Raw genomic sequence first — 23,045 nt, 5'->3', positions numbered from 1 at the left:
GTGCATATTTCTTAAAGGGACAGTAAGATACTTTATTTGATCTTGATTATGGTTAACTTTTACATTTCTTGAGCGATTTCAATGGTTGAAATTTTAAACTGTTCAGCTCATTGAAATGTTACTTAAAATCAAATGTGTGTGCGTGAATGTGCATGTTTCTTAAAGGGGCAGTAACATACTGTTGATTTTGGTTAACTTGCACATTTCTTGACCGATTTCAATGGTTTAAATTTTAAACTGTTCAGCTCATTGAAATGTTGGTTAAAATCAAATGTGTGTGCGTGAATGTGCATATTTCTTAAAGGGACAGTAAGATACTTTATTTGATCTTGATTATGGTTAACTTCCACATTTCTTGACCGATTTCAATGGTTGAAATTTTAAACTGTTCAGCTCATTGAAAAGAGTTAGCAGGCCCATTCAAAATTTCCGCGGGAATTTTTCTAGTTATTTTTTATTATTCCACGACTTTTCCGCTAAAATGCGGCCCGAACCGTAGATCGCACCGGGACAAATGAGGTATCAAACGATGCGGCTCGCTCTGACTCGCTGCGCTATTATTTTTATAAGAATTCCCAGTTACCATGGCGACGCTATTCCCAAAAAACTCCCAAATAAAAGTCCCATAGGAATGAATGGGAAAAGGAAAGACAAAATCACACATCAAGCACCTTTTTCAAAGAGACGCTGCGCGCGCATACGTTAACCGATTGATATGAAAATTAGCTCATTTTGTTGGAATTTTTGTCATCTTTAACTCAGTGTCAAAAAAAAAATTAAGGAATGAAAGCTCTTCCCCCTGTGCGGGTTCAAAGACAGTGAGTGTAATCGCCACTCTGATACCCAATTAAGGCTTCAGTGACGGGAACCAAAAAATCTATTTCCAAAAGTTTCACTTCAACTCGTCACCATGGCCACAATCTTTGCTCACTAGACATCAAATTGGCACATTTTGTAGCCACAAGCCTCTGCTTTCTGAAGAACTAAGTTTTATTTGGCTAAGGTTTCATTTAGTACCTTTATTTTCACTTTAAGCGAGGAGAAGTCGCACATTTTTGATCTCTTTTCAATGTAATTTTCGCCCTTTTTCCCTCTTCATTTTCGATCAATCATAAGTTTTCAACCTGCTCTCATTTGGTCATTTTTCATCCGATTAAAAAACTGAGAACATGCTCGCGTTCCCCAAACCCTTGCCGTTCTAACGAGCCATTTCTGGAATCTGCATCTTCAACCGTTAAGTCGCGAGAGGCTTTTGTTTGAGGTGAGCGTAATCCTATACAAATCAATGGAGTGTTGGTGCGTGACGTCTCCTCACAACTTAAAATCAAATGTGTGTGCGTGAATGTGCATGTTTTGTAAAGGGGCAGTGAGATACTGTTAATTATGGTAGATTCCACATTTCTTGACCGATTTCAATGGTTTGAATTTTAAACTGTTCAGCTCATTGAAATGTTACTTAAAATCAAATGTGTGTGCGTGAATGTGCATGTTTCTTAAAGGGGCAGTAACATACTGTTGATTATGGTTAACTTTTACATTTCTTGAGCGATTTCAATGGTTGAAATTTTAAACTGTTCAGCTCATTGAAATGTTAGTTAAAATTAAATGTGTGTGCGTGAATGTGCATGTTTCTTAAAGGGGCAGTAATACTTTTAGTAGATCATGGTTAACTTGCACATTTCTTGAGCGATTTCAATGGTTTAAATGTTATTTTTATTGCGTGTTTCCACGCGAGTTAGCAGGCCCATTCAAAATTTCCGCGGGAATTTTTCTAGTTATTATTATTATCGCGTGGTATTGCTCATTTGTGACTCGACTCTGCATTATTAGCGGTTGATTTTCAAGAGGACGTACAGAGGAGGCAAAAGCAAGTAGACATACACATTTAAAAATAAGCGTTTTCACTTCAATAAAATGCAATATATGTTTTGATAACAACGGCGGAAGAAACTTTCCAAGACACAAAGCAAAACATTTGAAACATTGTTGTTTCCAAGCGATAACTTGCATTGACTTGCCGAAATTAGAATGTTTTTTTTTCTCACTTCAGTATGTGCTGCCCTGTTTTCAGCCCGCAGAAAATCAAAGTGGTCAGTGGACCCGCGGAACTCTGCCTGGAGCAATGACGAGTCCAAGTTTGGACAGAAGATGCTGGAGCGCATGGGCTGGTCCAAGGGCAAGGTACGTGTCCCAACGACCCTACTGGCTCTTACAGTGGCACACACTCTGACTCTCTTTTACCACATGGATGGGCATTACAATAAGTGTACTGTACTGTAAAAAAAAAACTTATTATAACAATCATGGCTTCTGTAGCGCACTAATGGACAAATAATGACAGAATTAAATACAAATGTAATTTTACAAAATAAATACAATTGTCTGAACTCCCTTCTGCATGTGTAGGGCTTAGGCAGAAGTGAGCAAGGCGCCACTGACCATGTCAAAGTCAAAGTGAAAAACAACAACTACGGCCTCGGAGTCAACACCAGCCATGAGGTGAGCTCGTTTTGCACGGAACCAACACTGTCAGGAGAAAACAACAGAAGTTTGTTTGTGTTTCCTTCATGAAAACGAATCCTGCCTAATGAGCACACGTTGTGTTGTAACGTGCAAGTGTGTGTGTTGTGAACCAATCCAAACTGCACTCTCCACTTTAAATTTGCTGTCTTGATTGAATGGCCTGCACTTGTGTTCCCAGGACAACTGGATCGCACACCAGGATGATTTCAACGACCTCCTTGCTCAGCTTAACAACTGCCACGGCCAAAACAACACTGGTAATGAAAGGCTTTTTTTTCTTTGCCAAAATTTAAGTGAGCAAGCTTCAGATACATTAGCACTCCAGTGATGAAATAATAATAATAATGATAAAAAAATAAATAATAATAAACAGTAAAGTTGACCTCTTTACATTCTCTTAAATTTAGCTTTTACCATTTTGGAACACTAGAGGGTGCTGCAGTACAACATACAAGACGTGGGGAATGAAGTGCTTGTTAAACAGCAGTAAGCACTATTCATTTTAATTTGGATTTCCCCCCCCCTATGTATGCCCTGCAGAAAGTCAGCCAGAGGAGCAGAAAGGCTTCAGCCTGGAAGAGAAATCCAAGACGTCCAAAAAGCGAGTCCATTACATGAAATTTGCGAAAGGTGCGTGTACTTTTATTGCAGTTTTGACCTGCTGATTATGATTTTTACATCTTTATTTCATCCAAAAGTCCATATGATTTTCCCCCATAGATAAAATACATCTCTCCCAAATGTTTTAAACCTATTAAAACACACTTTAAAATCACGTTTGATAATATTAAAATCCACTTTAGAGTATAACCGAGATAGGTGATCATCTCCCTCTCATTCTCAACAGTTGAAATATATAGATCATTAAAAATACTAAAAACGTTTTCTCAAGAATCCCACCATGGCCCCAAAAATCTTTTTGGCTTCACATCACACTGATTGCGTCCTCATTTTCTTTATTCTCAAATCTCAATGTTAAACTTTGATGCCAATGCGCTCAGACGCCCCCCCCCCCCCCCCACCAGCCACCAGCCCCCCCCCCTCTTGGCTCACGGCTCAGACACTCATCAGGACTCCGTCGGCCCGTGCGAGGTCACTTGGCCCCCGGTCACTGCCAGGGGAGGTTATTTTATTTATTTATTAATTATTATTTTTTTAAACCTTCTTTCCTCTTACATGTCAGGAAGTTTTGCCAGGCAAGGCCGACACAGTGATAGGCACAAGGAGGAACTCGACGTTAGGGATGAGTGGAGAGCAAAATGAGTAAGCGGCAGGTCATATTTCATCGGCAGGCCACTTAGCGTTTGCACATAGTTGCGAGATGAAGGGCTGACTGAGATTCAAAGGGGGAAAAATGTCAGAAAGTGCTTCGCATTAATGATGCAAAAGACATTTAGCCTTCGTGGAATATCAAAGGCCAGTCCCAGAATCCATTACAGGATGCTCACCTCAAACTCGAAACCAACAAAAACAAAATAAAAAATAGTCATTTATTTACAAAGATGCGGCTATGGAATCGACATTTACAAATGAAAACACTTAATTTCAGTGTTGTCACTGGTTGCTTTTGATTGTACTAAATTGCAATGCAATGCATCATGGGATGTTTTGCTTTTCTCGTGACCATCTGTCGTCACGACTTCTCAAGATGCATTGAGGGCGCTTTAAGAGGAACGACCTCTTTTGAAAAAATGGCCAACTCGGTATACAGGGCAAGCCCGCCCTGCTGTTTTTTTTTAATTTCTTTTGCAATCCTGCGACCCATTTGACATTTGTTAAAGTCGTTCATTCATCAGCGCTGATTTTTGCGGTAGCCGGTAAACATCTGGATGTGGGACATCTCCACGTCATTGGGCAAGCCGCTTCCTGCTTCCTGTTTGGGGGCATCTGGCGTGTCCATTTGCGAGGACGCCGCAGATGACCCCACCTGATTAAAAAGCGTATCGTGTCCGCTGGATGTCGGCTACCTGCGCTCGGGTCGGCTCCGCGCGGGAATTCGATTGATGATATATTTTCTGGATGAAATTGGGAACCACATTAGCGCGCCGCCATCTTCACCTCCCCTGAAAATAGCCCCGCGTGACGAGCGGCTCTTAACAATAGCCTCCTCGTGAGTTTTGAACCGTGATGGATGTGAACGTCCACGCTGTGTTGATTTGTTTCATTGTCTTTGCCCCGGGATGTACTCGTACCCCCCCAACCTGTCATCAGTGTGATGCCCCCCTGAGACTTTTCCAAGCGGTCCATTGGACGAGAGACCCTCGTCGGCAGCTGTTCGGGACCATCAAGAGAAAAAGGGAAGCACCTGACTTGACGGCATCTGTCAAAAGAGTTTTGTCTTCCGTGGTGGGAACGAACGGAAGGCTCATCATGGGAAATGGAGCTTGCGTGCGTTCACAAGATTCCAGTTTTTTTTGCGAGCGGCGTCGGACACGTGATGTTGCGGTGCCTGTTCTGCAAAGCCATCGCTTGTCGGGCAAACCGAGAGGCGCTCGCTCTTCGGGTTTGAACTCTTTGAACTTCATGGCAAACGTAGGAATGTCGTGTTGTTGGTTTTTTTTTCATTCCCGTCTTTGCGTCAGTTGACTTGACAGGCGGCTTTTGTGTAGAATCTTGCGCAGGGTTGCCTTGCCCGGCACGAAACCAATTACCGCCTCACGTGCTAATTATTTTTTCTTTTGTTGACCCCGGAAGGCGTACGGGAATCCGAAAGTTGCATCACTGGCTCCAAAACCCGCTTGCGTGCCCGCTTGCGTGCCTTCCTTGAACGGTCGCCGCTCCGCCCACCCCCGGAGCCGTTGCCAAGTTCATGCGCGCTAACAGATTTACACTTGCTAAGCTCGTTACGGGAGGTCGGGCCAGTCAAGGCTCGCCGGGCCTTCTAAGCGGCGCTCTGCACAAGCCGAGCGCTGAAGTCATCGTCACCTCTGCCAAAGCGGTCATGTTTTGCTTGTCGTCCGCTCCTCGGCGAGATTTAGCCCAAAATTGACCCATTTACACGTTTATGTTCAATGCCGAGGGCCGAGAATTCATCAAACAAAAATACCTTCATACAAGTTTTTAGAACTGTAGCCGTCAGTTTTGTCGCTTCAAAAACGCTTCAAAAATTCATTCAGTTGAAGACTTGAAATTGCCCAAATGTGCGTTTGACTGATCTATATGTCACCCAAGATTGTGTTCCCCAATTTTTTTTTTCTCAATTAGCTTCTCGCTAACCGGTGAACTTAATGAGGTCAAGTGCAACAGGAAATAGATGGATGACGGCTTAACAATTGGGATGGACGATCTCCGTTGTTCTCCGCCGAAATGCAAAGTTCAGCGCTTGCGAAATAATACAATGCAGCCGTGTGGCAATGATGTCATCATTTCTGGAATTCCTCACAAGAAAATTGCAAAAAAATAGAAACACAAACTTGTTGTTTAATGAAGACAAGCAAACTGGAACCACTTACTGTGGTCTGAGGAGACCAAGATAAACTTGTTTGGTTTACCAGTCGTCTTTCCCAATTGAAAATAAATGGAAATTAAATTAATCCGTTGTTGCCGCCGCCCCCCCCCCCCCCCCCCAACATCGACATTCTTTAACGTTTTCCGTAAAGAAGTTTTCTACTGTATAAAAACTGTGATAATTTCATTTCCACTTGACCTGCAAAACAAAAAAATGCAATCACAAAACACAACTGCACCGAATGTATTTTCCGTCCTTGTTGGTAAACATCTCAAGTCTGTCGCTGCTGAGAATTTTCACCTATTGCGGGTCGGAGGTGAATTTGCTACGCTAATGATAAGATCTCTTAGCATTTACTTCACATATAATCTGTGAATTAATTGTTATCAGCCAAGCTTCCATTTGTCTCGGCGGCTCCCTCCCACTTGAACTTTTTTTATTCTTTTTTTTTTTATCGACTTCCTGTTGCCGCTGCCTGGCGCTTTCTTTCTGCGAGGATTGATGGCGTTTGTTTGCTCTGCTTTTTCTGTGTGTGTGTGTGTGTGTGTGTGTGAGACTCAAATCTGTGCTGCTTAGTGGCAGGCCCCCCAGCAATAGCATGAAGCGCTAACCCACTTTTAATTGCTAGCGCCATCCATCAGCTGTCACGGCTGCAGGTCGCTGCGTGTGGTGGGCTTCCTTGTATTCTTCCTCGCCGCTGCACGATTGCGTAATCACACCTTTTTATTTCATAAAAAAAAAAAAAAAAACTCTTGTAAGTAAGAAAGAGCGACGGTGATCCTTGGGGTCTTCTCGGACGACTTATCCGGAGCCCCGGCAAGAAAACGTATTGGAAAAACACGCTGGCTCGGACTCTGGCTCACCTTTTGAAACGGCAAAAGGAAAAGCGGGCTTTTTATCACGACATTATTTGCACTTTCACCTGCCAGCCGGCCATTTTTTGACAGCCTCTTCCTCTCCTGCATCTCCCGACAGGTCACGCTGGACCCGTTTTCACCAGCACGCCCCCCCCCCCTCCTCCTCCCTCCCACCCAATTATTTTTTTTTTAACTCTCTTTCTTGGTTTAGCTTCTCAGACCCTCGCATGTTGCACGCCGACTTGCAAAAAGGGTGTGCGGGGAGATCGAGCTGCTGCAGCAATAAATAACCAAATGTTATCAGAGGCGCGCTGAAGGAAGAGGATACAGCTGTACGAACAGGACCCGGAGCCCGAGACGGACGAGCGTGCGCGCTCCAGGAGCCTTTGAGGCCGGGGCCCCAAAGAGTGCCGGCAGTCTGGAGGCGGGGCCGGCCCCAAGTTTATTTATCTTTGCCGTTTTATCCCCGGAGAACAGAAGCAAAGCTCCCCTTTCTCCAAGCTTGGGATGACTACACCCCCCCCCCCCATGTGTACACACACACACACACACACACACACACTTAAGATGTCTGCATTTTTATAATTCCACGTTGGCGACAGACGCTTGACGACGTCCTTCCGCACTTCACATGCTCGTAAATGGGATGCGTTGTGGCGCTTAATAGCCACAGGGGGCGCATCATTTCAGCTCCGCCCACAAATTGATGTCGTTAGCTTTGTTCTGCGGAGATGTGTTTATTATGCACATAAATATTTATTACTCTCAGTTTGGGAAGTAAAAAAAAAAAAAATCGGTCCTTTTGTTTGTCAGACCTTGCAAAGTTGAAAGTTCATGGCAGGCTTAAGACTCGAGAAGAAGAGTCACATCAGTTGTTTTGATTTTCTTTATGTAATGTTTACAACGAAATGTCTTGTGTTTTTCCAGGGAAGGACCTGTCCTCCCGAAGTGCAACGGATCTCAATTGTATCTTTGGAAAGAGAGCCAAGTCTGCCACAGACCCAGAGCAGGTTTGACACAAATGTACTTTTCATTCTTTTGCTTGCTTCGATTCAAAAAACGAAGGCCTGCCGACATTTTGGCATTTTAAGATGAAGGCCGTACAAATACGACTCCCAATATAGAGCCGACCCCATATTCGTGACCTCAAGGACCACATCCAGGTGCCTGTTAGAAAAATTGCTAGCCAGCGTTGGGACATTGCGATTTACTCGGAATGTTGCAGAAATGGTCATAGAGAAATATTTAGAATCAAAATGTTGCATATTGATATTCATCAGTTCCTAACCTTGCAATCTATAAACTGCAGCTCGTTGAACCGATAAGTTGATGCACTCTTAAGTCAAGGCGCAACTCGACATGAAAAGCGGACATATTCCTCATTTGGTCGAGCTGAAGTGCAGTGTCGGCGGTGGTACTTATTACCGGCGCCGACCAGTGGCGCTGACGCCGCCTGCGAGTTTGCTGCGCAAGTGTTTCCCGTCACGAGGCGGCCCGCGGCCCGGGATTAGCCTCATCACAGCGTGCGGCTTTTAACGTGGCCAGCAGCGGGTCCCGCTGATGGGTGGCCCAAAATCCACTTAAAGGATTTGCACTCTGAACCGCCAACAAAACCGCCCGCCCAGCCAGCCTCCGCCGTCACACTCGTGTTTCCGAGGCCTCTCCTCAGGTGCGGCGTTATTAAAGTCTGATGGGGGAAAAAAAATGCTTGCAAAACAGTTTCTAAATCTGCTCTTGGCAGTTTTTTTAAAGTTTGTACGACCATTCTGAAACCGCTTGGCTCTTCTTGCGCAATAATCAAAAAATAATTCACACGTTTTTTTCTATATGAATCAGTGAGTTTAAGAAAGATGAACGTACACTGCAGTAAACCAAATACAAAAAAATAAGTTTATTTTAATTTGAAACAGATTATTGAACATTTTGGCTCAAAGTAAACATCATCAATCCTGGTTTGTGATACACGTCTTTAAATTCAGTGTTAACATCTTAAAAATGATGAGATTTGCTATTTAAGACTTGAGAGTACAGATTTCTGTCAAGGTGACCCAAAGAATTTTTTGGACACTATAAATATGGTTGAAAAGTGTATTTAATGATTTTAATGAATTGAAAAAATGGAAGTCATGTCATGCAGATGAAATAAACAAAAGGCCCATTCCACCCTCATATCACATTTACATTTAATTTAAATTTTTTTGATGTCTTGTAATTATTTGAGGTGGTGAATTTGTTGTTGTTTTTTTGTTAGATTTTAGTTTTAATCAGCCAAATTATTTGAAAAGGAAATCCTCTATAAAATAAAATGTTTCACGCAGTGTTTTCATGAATCTATAAAATCCATCATTTCACTTTTTGGACTTGAATTACTCAAATGACATTTCCAATGATATTCTAATAATTTATTGACATGCACTAACGTCCTCTATATGGCTTAAGTTGATAGAAAGATTCATACCTTAATAATTTCAATTTTCAGATAAGTCGTTGTCATGTGTTTTGATAATAAAGTAAAAATGCAGGAGAAAAAAAACCTTAGTTAACAAACGGGTGCCGAACTTTAACCGAGACCGGCCAAAATGTGAGTGCAGTCGTCCTTGAACATGCTCCACCCTTGCACAAACTTTCATGATGATTCATCAAGACTAAAAATAAAAAAATCAAATAGGTGGTGATACTTCGCTGCATAAAAGCCACTGCAGGAAGATTTTTGCTTCCTGGGTTGTCGAAGCATTCACAGGAGCCATGGCACTTTTTTTTTTTTTTTCTGTCTGCCTTTGTTATCTGCAACATTTGTCTTGAAGACACTGGCATGGGAAAATCCCAAAATGCGGTTTTGCAGGAGAGAAAAAAAAGCCCCAAACAAAACCCTCGCAGGTGTCGAGCGGGCGCATCACAATGGCCGCTGCTCCCCGGCTGATTAGCATTGGAAACGCCAGCAAACGCACAACGGCGCTCGCTCCCTAATCGCTTGCTTATGGCTTGTTATTTTTCAGCCAGCGGGGGGACGCCATTGACCGTATTGAAAAAAAATAAAAAATTCAACACAATTACAATGGCGTCCCGCGAGGCCTCGCGCCGGACCTGGCAGAATGTGATCCTACCCGGGTGATGCGCGACCCGCTCGCGTATATTCACAACATTGAAAATACTTTTGCTATCGCCGTCGGCGAGCGTTATCGCGCATCTGCATTCAGACACGGCGAGGCCGGGAGACGCGACCCGATCTGGGTCGGCTTCTCGGGGGTTCCACCCGGCCGCCCACTGCTGTCCCGCCTCGCTCCGGCCTCCTGTCCACTCGCTCGCCCACCGCTGGGCGCTTTTCCTTCCTCTGCAGTCATGTGCTTCCTGCTCCACTCTTATCGCTGCTCGCAACGCTCCCCTGAAAAACGCACACACGCGCGCGCGCACACACGCGCACGCGCGGCTCTGTTCATCAAAGGAAAGACGGACTGGGCTAGCCGCAACATTAGGTACACCTGAGATCCTTCAAAAATCTGCCTTTTTATACAGGCTTTCTGCAGGTCATTACAACGCATTAAAAGTCCTTAAATCGATGTACAAACATTGTTGCTCATGCTTTATTTGACATGCAATGTGTAAGAGGAGTCACTATAATGCAATTTAGCTGTAATAAATAAATGTGGTATAAATATATGTATTTGTGGGGACTCGTCACGTGTTGTAATTTGCAATGAACAAAATGGCCTGTAAGTTGTCATGTTCCAAATACCAATTGCACTGAATTTGAACAAAAACTAATACTACCGCATTTGTATTTGTTAAACATTTTCATCCACATGTGTGAAAAACTATACAGTCAAAGCATGAGATTTATAGAAAACAGTATGTATGAAATAGTAATGGGGTACACATAAAAAATTATTATTATTTTTTAAACCATCATGTCATCAACGGCTAGTTATGCTAGTTATCGCTTAACCTTTTTTTGGCGTTTTTTCGTGACACGTGCAACATGAGAGCAGTTATGACGTTCATTTTAGTTGATAACAGAAAGTGATATTGCCTAACATGGCGGAACGCTGAAATGGATGAAAAGTGAGGAATTGATCTGTTCAATTCTTATTCCACAAACCTTAAGTATCAGTTGCTGGTATCAAGCGGCCTCCGCGAGTACCCGATACCTCTCAAACGAGGCCAGTATTGGCCCAATACAGATAGCAAGTGTCGTATCTGTACTTTCCCATCCTTGTGGATGACTTCCACTTTCCTTCATGTGGCAAATGTATGACATCACTTGGAGTCGGCGGGGAAGCGTCTGTCCATCCTCGCCGCTGCGCCATCCATCACCCGTCCCACGCACTCAGACCTCCCCCTCCCGCCTCCTCTTGCCCCCCCCCCCAACACAATTACTCACCGCGTGACAAACGACAAGCCGGCGCGGTATCAAAAAGGTGGCGGCCACTTTTGAAATGAAGGCGCTCTGGCAGTCTCCCCCCCCCGCGCTTATCGGCGGGCGAGCAGCGCCCCCCGGCCGTCCCGCGTCCCTCCGCCGGCCCACCTCGACCTCCTCGGGGGGGTTTCGTTAGAGGAGGCGCTCGGAGGCTGCGGCCCGGCTCTATGATTTATCTCCTCGCCACCTCTTGGCCGCTCCCGCTCAGGCCGGCGGAAAAAGCCGACGAGGCTCCGGCGGGCCCCCGGCGGGCCCCCGGCTGGAAGGTCCGGCGTTAGCTGAAATAAACCACTCTGCCGCCCAGTGAAAAATGTCCTCTGATTGGCTAATTAATCAGTCAAAGGGGAGCACGGCGGCTGGCGACTTGAGGGACCCCGGGCGAGCGCTGGGGGCCTGCTGATAAATAGACTCCCCGCCGATTCATACATCAGCAAAAGTTAGTCATTTTTTAAAAGCGCCGGCTCACTTGAAAGGTGGAAACAAGCCACTGTTTTATTTACCCAACTGCGCGCTCGTACCTGTGTCTTTGATTTCTGGCATTTCTCATACCAGCTCAGACTTGACGAATAGGACCTTTTTCTTCAAATAGTTGCCATGTCACAATGGAGAATCGGAATTCCTTGTTTACATTTGATTTGTGTTTAATGCTCATGTTAAGGAAAAAAGGATATGATGCCATTTTTTTGTCGACTTCGGCGTAATCAATCACTAAAAACGTATGAATGCGTTTTCTAGAGAAATTGCGTGTAAAGGTTGTGAGGACGAATGAAAAATTATGGAATGATATCTATATTGAAGGACATGGAATCATATATTGTACAATGACCTGGAAAGAGCTGAACATCGAAATTGGAATGGTTTGAATCACTTGTAATGGAGAAGTAGTCGAAGGATGAAAAACCGCGGGATGAGAAAAATAACAAGGGGAAGGGAAGGAAACTAGGAACTGGGGCGTACATAATATTTTGGCCGTTTTGGACACCTCGATGGGTACGCTGACACACAAGGAGCTGAACTGTTTTAAGTTGGAACACTTTGAATCAATCATCAGAAAAGAAAAAAAAAGTGCGTATTTTGATGGTGAAAATTTAGAATTTTTAGTACGTGGGAGTTTTGAGTTTTTGTTCGGAGCCATTTGAATCTGTTAAGTTGAATGTACTATTGGGAATTAATGGTGGAATTTTGGTTAAAAATTTTGCATTTTGGGGAAAATGTGAATTTTTAAAATGAGAAGAATAATGGTCTTGAATAGCATGATTTTTTTTTTTTTTTTTTGGAGTGTGTTGAAATTTGAATCAGTGAATGAATGTGTGTGTGGGGGGGGGGAAGAAGTGCCTCATGTAGAATATGTGAACTTATTACTTTTTTGGGGTGAAAATTGCTGTGAATTAAAAAAATAATAATTAATGTGTAAATTTTTGAAATATTGAAATTTGTTCCCAAGCTAAATTGAAAGAGTTGAATGTTTTGAATTTCAAATTGGAATGATGGAAATGTGTCATGTTGAATGTGCCATTGGGAATGAATGTAGAGTGTTTGGGTGAGAAATGCTTAATTTTGGGAAAACTCTGAATTTTTGGAACTAAAGCCCGGAAGGTTGGGATGGTGAGAATTGGTCAAAAAATACAAAAAAGTATAAAAAAAAAGTGCAAGGAATGAAATATAATAAAGTTAATGATGTAGAATAATGTGTGAATGCCTCAGCCTTCACGCGATAAAAAAAAAGCTGTAAAATGATTTCATTTTACCCTCATGGAACAAAACCAAGCAACCAGCCCAGATTGTTCCAAAGACGCATTCCTGAGTTTACTTAGCAACCAAGTAAGAAAACGCTAACTGTACTAAGTAACCAGATAGTTACAAAGACCTGTTAATGAGGTTTTTTTTTTTTCGGGTTCCCTCTCCTCTTCAAGTGATTCAAAGATGATTTGGCACAGGCCTTGTCTGGACCTCATGGAGTCAGACGGTCGGCGCGCCGACCGGCCCTCTCGGGGTCAACGCGACCCCCCCCCCCCCTCCCCCCCTCCCACGCTATGGCCTCTCCCACTCCCACGTCTGCTGGGTCACAAAGGGCCGAGAGCGAAGGCCCGTCGGGGGGCACCTGTTGCGAGGGTTCGCCGCCCACACCTCATCCACATGAATTATCGCACGCCGGGGGGGATGCCACCCCCCGCTGTTACCAACTTTTGGAATATGACGCCATATTTGGGGGGGGGGCTCAACGGGGCATACTCTGTGATCATTTGCTGATTTTGCTTGAAATACAAAATCCTTTTTTTTGCTGGAAATGTCAGCTACTTTTTAATAGTTGAGTTTGCTTTTGAAGTCTCCCACTACCAAAAAGCTATTTGGGAACTTTTTAAGGCATGTTTTTCACTTTGCACTCATTCTAGTAAGATTTTGAATATTTTACGGTAAATGCAATACGAGCGTTTCGTAGTTGAAGAGAACATAACTTTTGTCAAACGTTAGACAGTCCTCTCAAGCCACAAACGAATTGCGTCATCACTTTCAGTCAAAAGTGTGTGTCAGATTTTTTTTTGGGGGGGGGGGGGGGTTGTGTTGCAAGCTCAAATTTGACTTATGACTGAACTTGAATCACTTGGAGAGAAAAAAAATAAAAAAAATCACTCACTCGTCCACGCCTCTTAAAGGCACGCATACTCTATTTTTGTTGTCCCAATTTATAGTAGTTAGACTATGAAAGAACTTTATTCCTTTAGATTCTCTTTTATAAAAACAAAATATTTAAGTTCATTGTGTATTTCTTTTTTTTTATTCAAAAGTGTGTCATGAAAAATTGAGGTCAATGACAAGATGTTGATATTATTTATGCGGAAGAACGTCATTGCTCCTCCCACGTTGAAGGTTTTTTTGCGTGGTTAAACGCACCGCGGCAGTTCCACGGTTCGATGCTTGCAGCAGGGCGTCATGCTTAAAGTCAACCACTCTCAGATAACATCTAATTGAAGGCTTAACCTTTTGTCCAGCGTCCCCCCCGCAACACCCCCCCCCCCCCCCCAATCACTCGTAGCGCCACAACATATCAACACCCCGCCAAAGGCCGCTCGCCAGCGCCCCAGTCGTTCCTGCGCCGCACGTTTAGCGCTTACCTTCCTGCCCCCCCCCCCCCCCCCCCCCCCCCGGGCAGACCAACGTGCCAGCTCGCTGACACTTACAGATTAGCGGCGGTGGCGGGAAGAAAAAAAAAGAAGCAAAAGGAAAAACACAACAAGGTTTGTGTGTCTTCGTTAATCCGGGGCCAGGCTAATTAGCGTGCGCTGAAGCTAACTGGCCAAAAGATTCCCAGACCCCCGCTTTTAATCACCCACTTGAATAAATCACGGCCGAGCGCGCCCGTCGTCTGTGGGCCGTCCCTCCGCGGGCTCGCGGTGGGCGTTTTGCGGCGGCGAGGAGAAAACGAGGCGCTCACGCCGCATGCATAATGCGGTCTTCATTTGTTTAGCCGATGATAAACGCTCTCGGTTTCGGAAGTCGTTTATTTTGCTGGAAAACGCAACCGGGCTTTGCGGGAAACCTTCCACGTACGTTCCGTGTACTTTGTGTGCAGAATGTCGCAAGTGGAGGGAAATTTTATTTTTAGTTTTAGCGCCGAGTGACAATTCGGTGACGTTATTGATGGCGACGCGGTGAAAGGTTGTCTTATTTACCGCCTGTTTTGTTTTTGTTTTTTCTTTCTGTCCGCCCACGTGAAGCCGGTGAAGGATGGTTCTGCCGGACCCTGGAGCTCATCAGGGAGCGACAGCTGGCTAATCAGGGCCTGATCCATAGACCCCGAGTATCGCCAAATTTATTATTGTGGCAGGACAATGAGGGCATCCCGCCGCAATTACCCGCCCGAGCAATAATTGGCTGCAAATTATCGAAAAGGGAAAAAAACAGGAAGTATTGCGAAAAAAGCATTTTTCCTCTCACTCCAGTAAATAAACGGCCGACTGCGACTTCATCGGGTCTTAATTGACATCGAGACCACCGGTTGTCACGTAGTGAGTGGTCACTGCGTCTTGTCTCGCAGTTCTCAAGTTCTGGGTTTGAATCTCAGCTTTGTTGAGTTTGTGTTCTTCTTGTGCTTGTGTGGGTTTTCTCCAAGTACTCCGACTTCCTCACAATCTCACTTTCCACCGGTGAGGATGCAAAACCGATTTAAAACGATGAAACGCGTCGTGAGATCCTTCTCCGCTTTCACGTACTTGAGGAATGTATTGATGGTCGGTTGGAATGTAAACGTCGGAGGCGGCGAATGAGTTAATAATGTTTAACATGTCGTCCTTTGCGATGGTGTTGCGAAATGTTTGACTTGACGGGCCAGTAAAGGCTCCAGCGGTGGCCGAGCCTTCCCTCGGCTGGCCCGCCTGCTCGCCGCCGCCGCCGCCTCCTCGAATGGCGTTGGCACGCATGCACGCCGGCTGGCTTACGGTGGCCTTCATTAGCTGCGAGAGATAAAAGTGGCGTGTCTTGTCGGAGGCGGCCTGCTGAACGCCATTCCCGCCCTCCCGCCCTCCCTCCCGCCCGGCCGCTCGCCTTTTCTCACGGAGCCTCGGCGGGGCCCTCCGCGCGTGTCTTCCCCCCCCCGCCGCCCCCACCTGGCGCAGGAAGGGCCGATAGCCGGCCAGGCCGCTCCTCTGCCGAAGGAGCCTTATCTCGGGGCTGCACGCGGTGCGATCAACGCATCCTTTTCCTGGGGTTCGCGGCCGGCCGGGAAGGAGGAGGAGGAGAAGGACGGCGGCTTGACTTCGGTGCCTTCCACAACCTTTACAATCCAAATGTGGACCGAGCTGCCAATCATTTTTGCTCAAGTCGCTTCACACCCAACTGCCGTTTAGGTGAAAATGGGCGCGAGTGAGAAACCGTTCTCCTCCCTCGCACTCTTTAAAAGGAACTTCGGCTGGAACGACAAGTTTGCTCTATATTATTAATTTGGGTGTTTCCAAGTATGAGATTCACTTTTCAAAAATCATTTCCAGTTGAATACATTTTGTATAAACATTATTCGGAAAGTGCGCCGCCATTGTTTACGCATTCAGTGCGTAGTGACGTCGAATGCCGGCAGGCGCTCTCTTTGCCGAGCAATGTGAAACGCACATCAAGAAAGCAAGGAAAAGCCGATAAATCACCCGAAAAAGGCATTTTTTTATTTTTATTTCTCGTACTTGTGTATGATACGATTTGCTTTATTATCAGAGTGAATATGAACGAATCAAGATTCAAAACAACAATACAGTGTAAATGCAGGTTTAAAAAAAACACTGCTTTTTTCCCAAAGTAGTTTTAAAATCATGTTTTCCACAATCTTGTTCTTTAGTCATTTTAAGAAGATATTTTTTAATTTATTTTCTTTTGATTTTAAATCTTTTGAACATGAACTGATTTTGTACTTGTTATACGTGAAGCATATTGAGTCACTATAAATCACTATGTATTTTTTTAACTTATTATTTTACTTTATTATTTTATACAACCCCTGGGTAGAAAAATTCTAATTATTCAGACATTTTTGATAAATGTCTGAATAATTAGAATTTTTTAGATAATTAGATAATAATAATAATTAGAATTCTAATTATTCAGACATTTTAGATAAATGTCTGAATAATTAGAATTTTTTCTTTAGTTTATTATAAAAAAAGTGTTATGATATTTTGCAGTGTAGTACATCATTCTATCTTTTTTTTTCTCCTTCTTTTTTCTCAAAGTCCGAATTCGTGCCTGCCGAAATTTGGGCTCCAATTGAGAGTAAGAACTTATTTACCATTCGAAGCTCCTTCCTGAGAGGGCAAACGGACCCGCTGGTGTCGTACTCACGTTTCACGGGGGATCTTTTGTTGTTGTTTTTGTTGCTAGCGAGAGCGCGACGGCTAATGCTAATGACAGGTTAGAGGAAAGCGGTTGAGAAACGGCGCCATAGCGACGCGTTTCCCGAGTAACTTGTTGCCGTCAACAATCCGCCGCTCATGCTGACGGCACGTGTCGCGTCGTGTCGCTGCAACGGCCGGCGCAGCATTTTCCTGATGGAGCCCCCCTCCCCCCCCGCTTTTGACGCGGTGGAGACGTTTCTCAGCTTTTGTGGCGCCTGATGGGCCCCGCCGGCGCCTGCTGGCGCTCTCTCTCAATTTCACGGGCACTTGTAAAGTGGCCCCCAGCCATCTTTGCCCAAATCCCGCTTAACACCTTGTTTGGCGCTGTCAGCTCGCTCCAAAGCCCCCCGTGGCCCCCCCGCCGCCGCCGCCGCTCTCCGCCGCGGCCATTGTGCCAGTATAGATTTTTTTGCTCCCAACTTTGTGAAAGTTTCCTTTTAATGGCCGAAGAAGTCGGAAGGTTTTCTCTGCTCGGGCTCTGAAAACTTTCGCTGCTCAAGCGGCGCAACTCCGAAGACTCGATCATCACCGCCAATTTTTGCTTTCTTTTTTTGAGTTCAATACTTCAATTGTTCTATCGGATGTTTTTTTTTTTTTTTTTCACTCCTTGATCAATATATCCGCACATCAAACAATGGTTCGTCCCTTATGGAAACGTATTGACGAGCGGTTGCTTTTAGCGTCTTTGAGATTTATAGCTTGAAGGCTTTTTGTCAAAGTCCCTCGTGGCCACTTTATGAACTCAACTGATGATTCGCCACTAAAGCAAAGTAACATCTTGACTTATGAGTTGAATTGTTGGAAGTTTCTCTACATGAATTTGTTGTAGCTCAAAAAATACACCAAAATTATTTTAGATTCTTGATAAAGAAAATGATACGCACACCATCAAAGCATTTGACGAAATGAACAGATTTTTCCCAGTGCACACTGTAGTATTTGTGTCGACTGTGTGATTTTTAAGGGGCGTGGCCTAGCGAGTGACATCAGGAGCTGTGGTCTGCGTTGTTCTCGTTTCATACTTGTTTGACTGTCCTGATTAAAGTGGAAGTCAATGTTCAACATTTCTTGACAATAACATGTTATATGTGACCTCACTAGTCTCAAGGTGACCTTCCGGTGAATATTACATTTGTGGAATAAGAGTTATCAAGCAAAATCCAGCCGTTTTTATCCATCTCAGGGGGCGGCCATTTTGCCACTTGCGGTCGACTGAAGATGACATCACAGTTGTTCGGGTCTCGGGTAACAACCAATCACAGCTCGGCTTCAGAAAACAGGCGAGCTGTGTGATTGGTCGTTGCCTGAGCCACTGTGATGTCATCTTCAGTCGACCGCAAGTGGCAAAATGGCCGCCCCCTGAGATGGATAAAAACGGCTGGATTTTGCTCCATAACTCATATTCCACAAATGTAATATTCATCGGAATACCATATTTGCAGGGCTGCATAGAACATGTTATTGTAAAAAAAAAAAAAAAAGGAATTATAAAGGAAAACTGATGGAATTTGAAATGTTTTGCGATTAGCTGAAGATTGATTCTGAAAACGTGTCAGCTGCTCGATTGCCTCCTTGTACGGTAAATGTTGTCATGTTATGAGGCAGCCTCTGCATTTGCCGTGTGGCCTTTTTCAGTCCCTCGGGCCCGCTTTCGAACATGCGCGCGTGTTGCGTTAGCATCCGTTAGCTTGTCGCTCCTCATCTGCGTTGAGCGTCCAAGTTGGGCTAAACGGCAGCGTGAAGAGACAAAAAGGCCGAAGAGCGAGGCGCAAAAAGGCGACCTTCGTTTTTCAATTTGCCGGTAAAAAGGCCGCTGGAGGTGTAAGTGGCCTCGGCGGCCGCATTGTTTGCCGCCGTCCTCAGGAGGAAGTGGCGTATTCGCAAATCATTATGCATTGAGTAGGCCATTAGGAAAATGGAGACAAATGGGTCACGAGCGGCAGGTGACAAATCGACCCGCCGGGCCTGCCGCGGGCGAAAAGGCGGCCGGACGGCTTGAACGGAGACGCTCCTCAATTAGAAAAAAAAAAAGAAAATGAAAAAGTTGAACCTCATCACGCTCAGTCAGCATCTTTTTGTGTTTTGCTTTAAAGTTATTACAATTAATCGATTGACACAAAATCAATTATCAAATTAATCGAAAACTATTTTAATAATTGAGTAATTGTTTGGAGCTGTTTTATTTTTATTTTTTATTGTCCAAATCCTCAGATTTATTTCAGCAATTGTTGACTGATTTCTGTCGTCCTTTATCTTGTGTTTAATCAAATGAAGACATTTGCAAACATCTGCTTTTATTTTGGACCGTTGTTTTTTTTTTTTATCACTATACGAATACGAAGTACGAAATAAACACCAATTGCTAGTTAATAAACATAAATCAGGGGGAAAATGCTTTTATAGTAGACTTTAATGCAAAATTAAAATAAGTGATTAGTCGAATAATCGATAGATTATTATTTTTTTAAATATATAAAAAATATTCGATAGTGACAGCACTATTGCGCTTTTTCTTTGACTTTCAGTTCGTGTCTGTGTGAGATTCCACTGTGCTTGAATTGTCAGTGGCCCCGCCCATTTTTTTGTTTATTCAATCAGAACGATTGATGCCAAAACGAGTAGTGCAGGTTTTGATGTTAAGTGCATGATGTCATCCGTTTACGAGCAGGTTGAAATGCTCTCATGCAGCATTTTTGAGATATATATATATATATAAAAATATAAAATATTAATCACGATTAATTTGGTAGTAGTTGAAATCACGATTAGGATAATCATTTTTTATTTATTTTTTTCTGACTAATACATTTCTGTGAAACAATATAATTATGCAAGTTCCTTTTGAGCCAAACGAGATTTATTAAATTAATCATTCTAAAATAAAAACATTTAAACAACTCCAAATTAGTATGAATAATCATTTATTTTTGTTTACAATTATGCAGATTTAGTACTTGTGGAGTATTATAATTGAATTTCGATGAATTGCACGGCCCTAAATTTTGGTTTGGCTGAACGGTCGTCCTTTGTATGCGGCCATGATTGTTTGAAAGGGCTTTATAAATAAAGTCTCATCTTTTTTAGGAGAACAGCAGCAGTGACGGTGAGAGTCCGAACCCGCCGAGCGCCGCCGTCGCGTCCCGCCAAGCGGACGCCGAGTCCGTCACCAAGACGGTGACCAGCAACCTCACCATGCAGGAATATTTTGCTCAGAGGATGGCCCGGCTGAAGGCGGCCCGCGGTCAGGCCGCCGTCGCCGCCACCGCCGAAGAAGAACCCAAAACCAAGAAGAAGAAGAAGAAGAGGAAGATGGCGGAGGAGATGGAAACGCTGAGCGAAGCCGGCGGGAAGGCAAAAAAGAAGAAAAGCCGAAAAGAGGACGACGCGAGTGAAAATTCAGCTGAGGACTGCGAGGAGGCCAAACTTCCTTCCAAGAAGAAGAAAGACAAAATGGAGGCGGCGAGCCAAAGGAAATCTGCGGAGGAAGACGAGGAGACGCTTGCCGTGCGCAAGAAATCCAAAAAACACAAGAAGAAGAAGCAGCAGCGAGATTTGTGAGCAATTTACTAATTGAAATCCATTAAAAACGTTTTTTTTTTTTTTTTTTTAAGAACTGGTCCTGTTTTGACGCCGTTGACTTCAATGACGGTTCGACTGGTTAAGCCGCAAAACATTCTGGGAATGAGTCGTAATTGGGGGCGTGGCTTCAACCGCCGGCTTTGTTGTCGTTGTATTGACCAACGATGCCTTCATGTGATTATCCTCAATGAGATTTTGTTTGCAACGCGTCCCAATTATTAACATAATGAAGCAACTTTGAACGCATATTTAATCCGGATCCAGATGAGCTCAAACTTAAAGTGGCGCAATTGGCCGGCACCGTGTGAGAAATATCAACTGATTGGATGGTTTTGAGACGTGACCACAAACGCGCCAGCTGACTTTTGACTGCAGACGAGGAACATTTTGAAAAAACAGCGATGCCTTGAGATACAAGTGATTTGGCAGGTTTTTTTTTTTTGGAGCTGCCAGCAATCGGCAGATATTGTTTTTAATTCAATTTTTCAAAACCATTGCTCCCAGCTTTTTAATGCCCTCCCATGTTGTCTTTTTAAAAGGACCATTTAGTTTAGCATTGTCTCCGCTATCCTAATGCTATTGCTAACCCATAATGGGAAGCGCCTCGATTACCCTTTTAAGAACCGCTAAACGAGGCAGCAACACATTCATTATATTTATTAAAACGCTACTCACAGGCATATATTCTTTATCCTGCGCAAGATGAGTCAGTGTACAGTTTGTCCGTCGACTGCCCCCTGGTGGTCAGTAACAGGCATCAGAAAATCAGCCAAATGTTGATTATCCGATGTTTGTGACTGCTTTCAAATGTCTTATGAGGACGTGGGAAATTTGAGAATATTTACTAGCAATGGCTGAAATTCAAAGGAGGACAATTTCAAGTCTAACGATTCATCGATTATCACAAATGTCAGTTAATTACTTGTAATCAATCGTTGGACCTGTAATTATTTTTAAATGTCTGGAACAGATTAATGATGTTTCCATTCATTTCACTGTGAAGAGTTGATTTGAGTTATGACCGTGGTGGCAGAATGAACTGAACTTGTATTTCAAGGCAACTTGGTGTCGCCCGGTTGACAGGCACGCACGCACGCACGCCCGAGCGCACGTCGGGATTGACCGACGTGACAGTAACGAGGAAATCGTTTGTCACGCGCGACACGACAAACGTGTTTGTCCGCAGCCGCCGTCACCGATGAGTCAAAACGAGGAAAGAGCAAAATACCTTCCAAAGACTCCACTCGTCAATCGTTTCTGGTATCAAGGAAATGCCTTAGTTAAATGTTTTTAATGTTTTTATAATAATCTCGAAGACGCTAACCACCAAGGACGGACTTTGAAGTCACACGTCCAAGCCACAACTTTCAGGCAGCCACTTTTGATGTGTGGCAAAAAAAAAAAAAAAAAACACGCTGCAATCAGGAACAGTCAATGGGAAATGAAATGAACCCTTTTTGGGGACACATTCTGCAAGCTTTTTATTTGAAAACAAACAAATATTCCGCTCCGTTTCTCATTCCGCAATTCGAGGCCTTCATTTCGTGCCTTCAATTTTGTCCTCGTGAGAAATCCAATATCGCTTAAGGTTTCATCTCATTTCCAATCGTTTTTGCTGACAAAGTAGGTCGCACAAACAAAAGTATCGGCCTCATTTGTTTGTCACGTCTTGCAAAAACTGATTTAAGCCTTTTTGTAAGTTCATTTCTACCGTCAGGTTCACATTTTTCTGTCATTTTCCAAGAATTCTTCAAGATGAAACCAAAATTTAGGGCTGTTCTTTTTTTTTTGGGGGGGGGGGGGGTCCACTTTCTCACAAGAAAATAATCTCATATAAAACCCAACTCGGGTTTAATTCAAATACAATTTCAAGAAATAAATGAATGTCTCATGATGATGACAAAACAAATCTACTGCTTGGATTTCTGTCTCATTCTAATTTCCCTGATAACACAAATATTGTGTTAGTTTTGGTCTCATTTTTACACATTTCTCAGGAACCCAAAAATAAGGTTTGATTTGTGGTCTCAACAGTTTCATTTTCTATGAATTTCTCATGCGAGAACAAACATTTGGCAATTTTTCTGGTCTCATTTCTCACAAAATACTGGCTTCATTTTTGTCTAAGATCCATTTATTTATTTTTATGACAACTTTGGTCTCAATTTGACAAATTTCTCAGAAAATGGATAAGGCTGAGATTTTGTCAGATTTGCAACCAAATTTTCTCATGCCAAAATAATCTCAATTTTACTGCAAGTATCATTTTCTAAAAGTTTGTGAACTCCAAGAACATTTCCACAAACGTGTTTTTCGACTAATGTGTCAAGTTGATTGCAAAAAAATGG

At 43.6% G+C, this 23,045-nt stretch overlaps 1 protein-coding gene across 1 annotated transcript in view; it reads left to right on the top strand.

Moving 5' to 3' along the window:
- The window catches only part of pinx1 (PIN2 (TERF1) interacting telomerase inhibitor 1), a 30,804-nt gene extending 8,310 nt beyond the window's left edge, over nt 1-22,494 (top strand). The window contains exons 3-8 of the mRNA XM_086061193.1: nt 2,072-2,181; nt 2,407-2,499; nt 2,702-2,780; nt 3,064-3,153; nt 7,756-7,838; nt 20,203-22,494. Coding sequence (XP_085917319.1) covers nt 2,072-2,181; nt 2,407-2,499; nt 2,702-2,780; nt 3,064-3,153; nt 7,756-7,838; nt 20,203-20,676 — 929 coding nt within the window. The 3' untranslated portion in view covers nt 20,677-22,494. The remainder of the gene's footprint in view (nt 1-2,071; nt 2,182-2,406; nt 2,500-2,701; nt 2,781-3,063; nt 3,154-7,755; nt 7,839-20,202) is intronic.
- Nucleotides 22,495-23,045: the final 551 nt, after the last annotated feature.

This window comes from Leptonotus elevatus, chromosome 18, assembly GCF_054856555.1.
Source record: "Leptonotus elevatus isolate MCC_2025b chromosome 18, RoL_Lele_1.0, whole genome shotgun sequence".
In the NCBI taxonomy this organism is placed as follows: Eukaryota; Metazoa; Chordata; class Actinopteri; order Syngnathiformes; family Syngnathidae; genus Leptonotus; species Leptonotus elevatus.
This window is presented reverse-complemented; position numbering and strand designations above follow the sequence as displayed.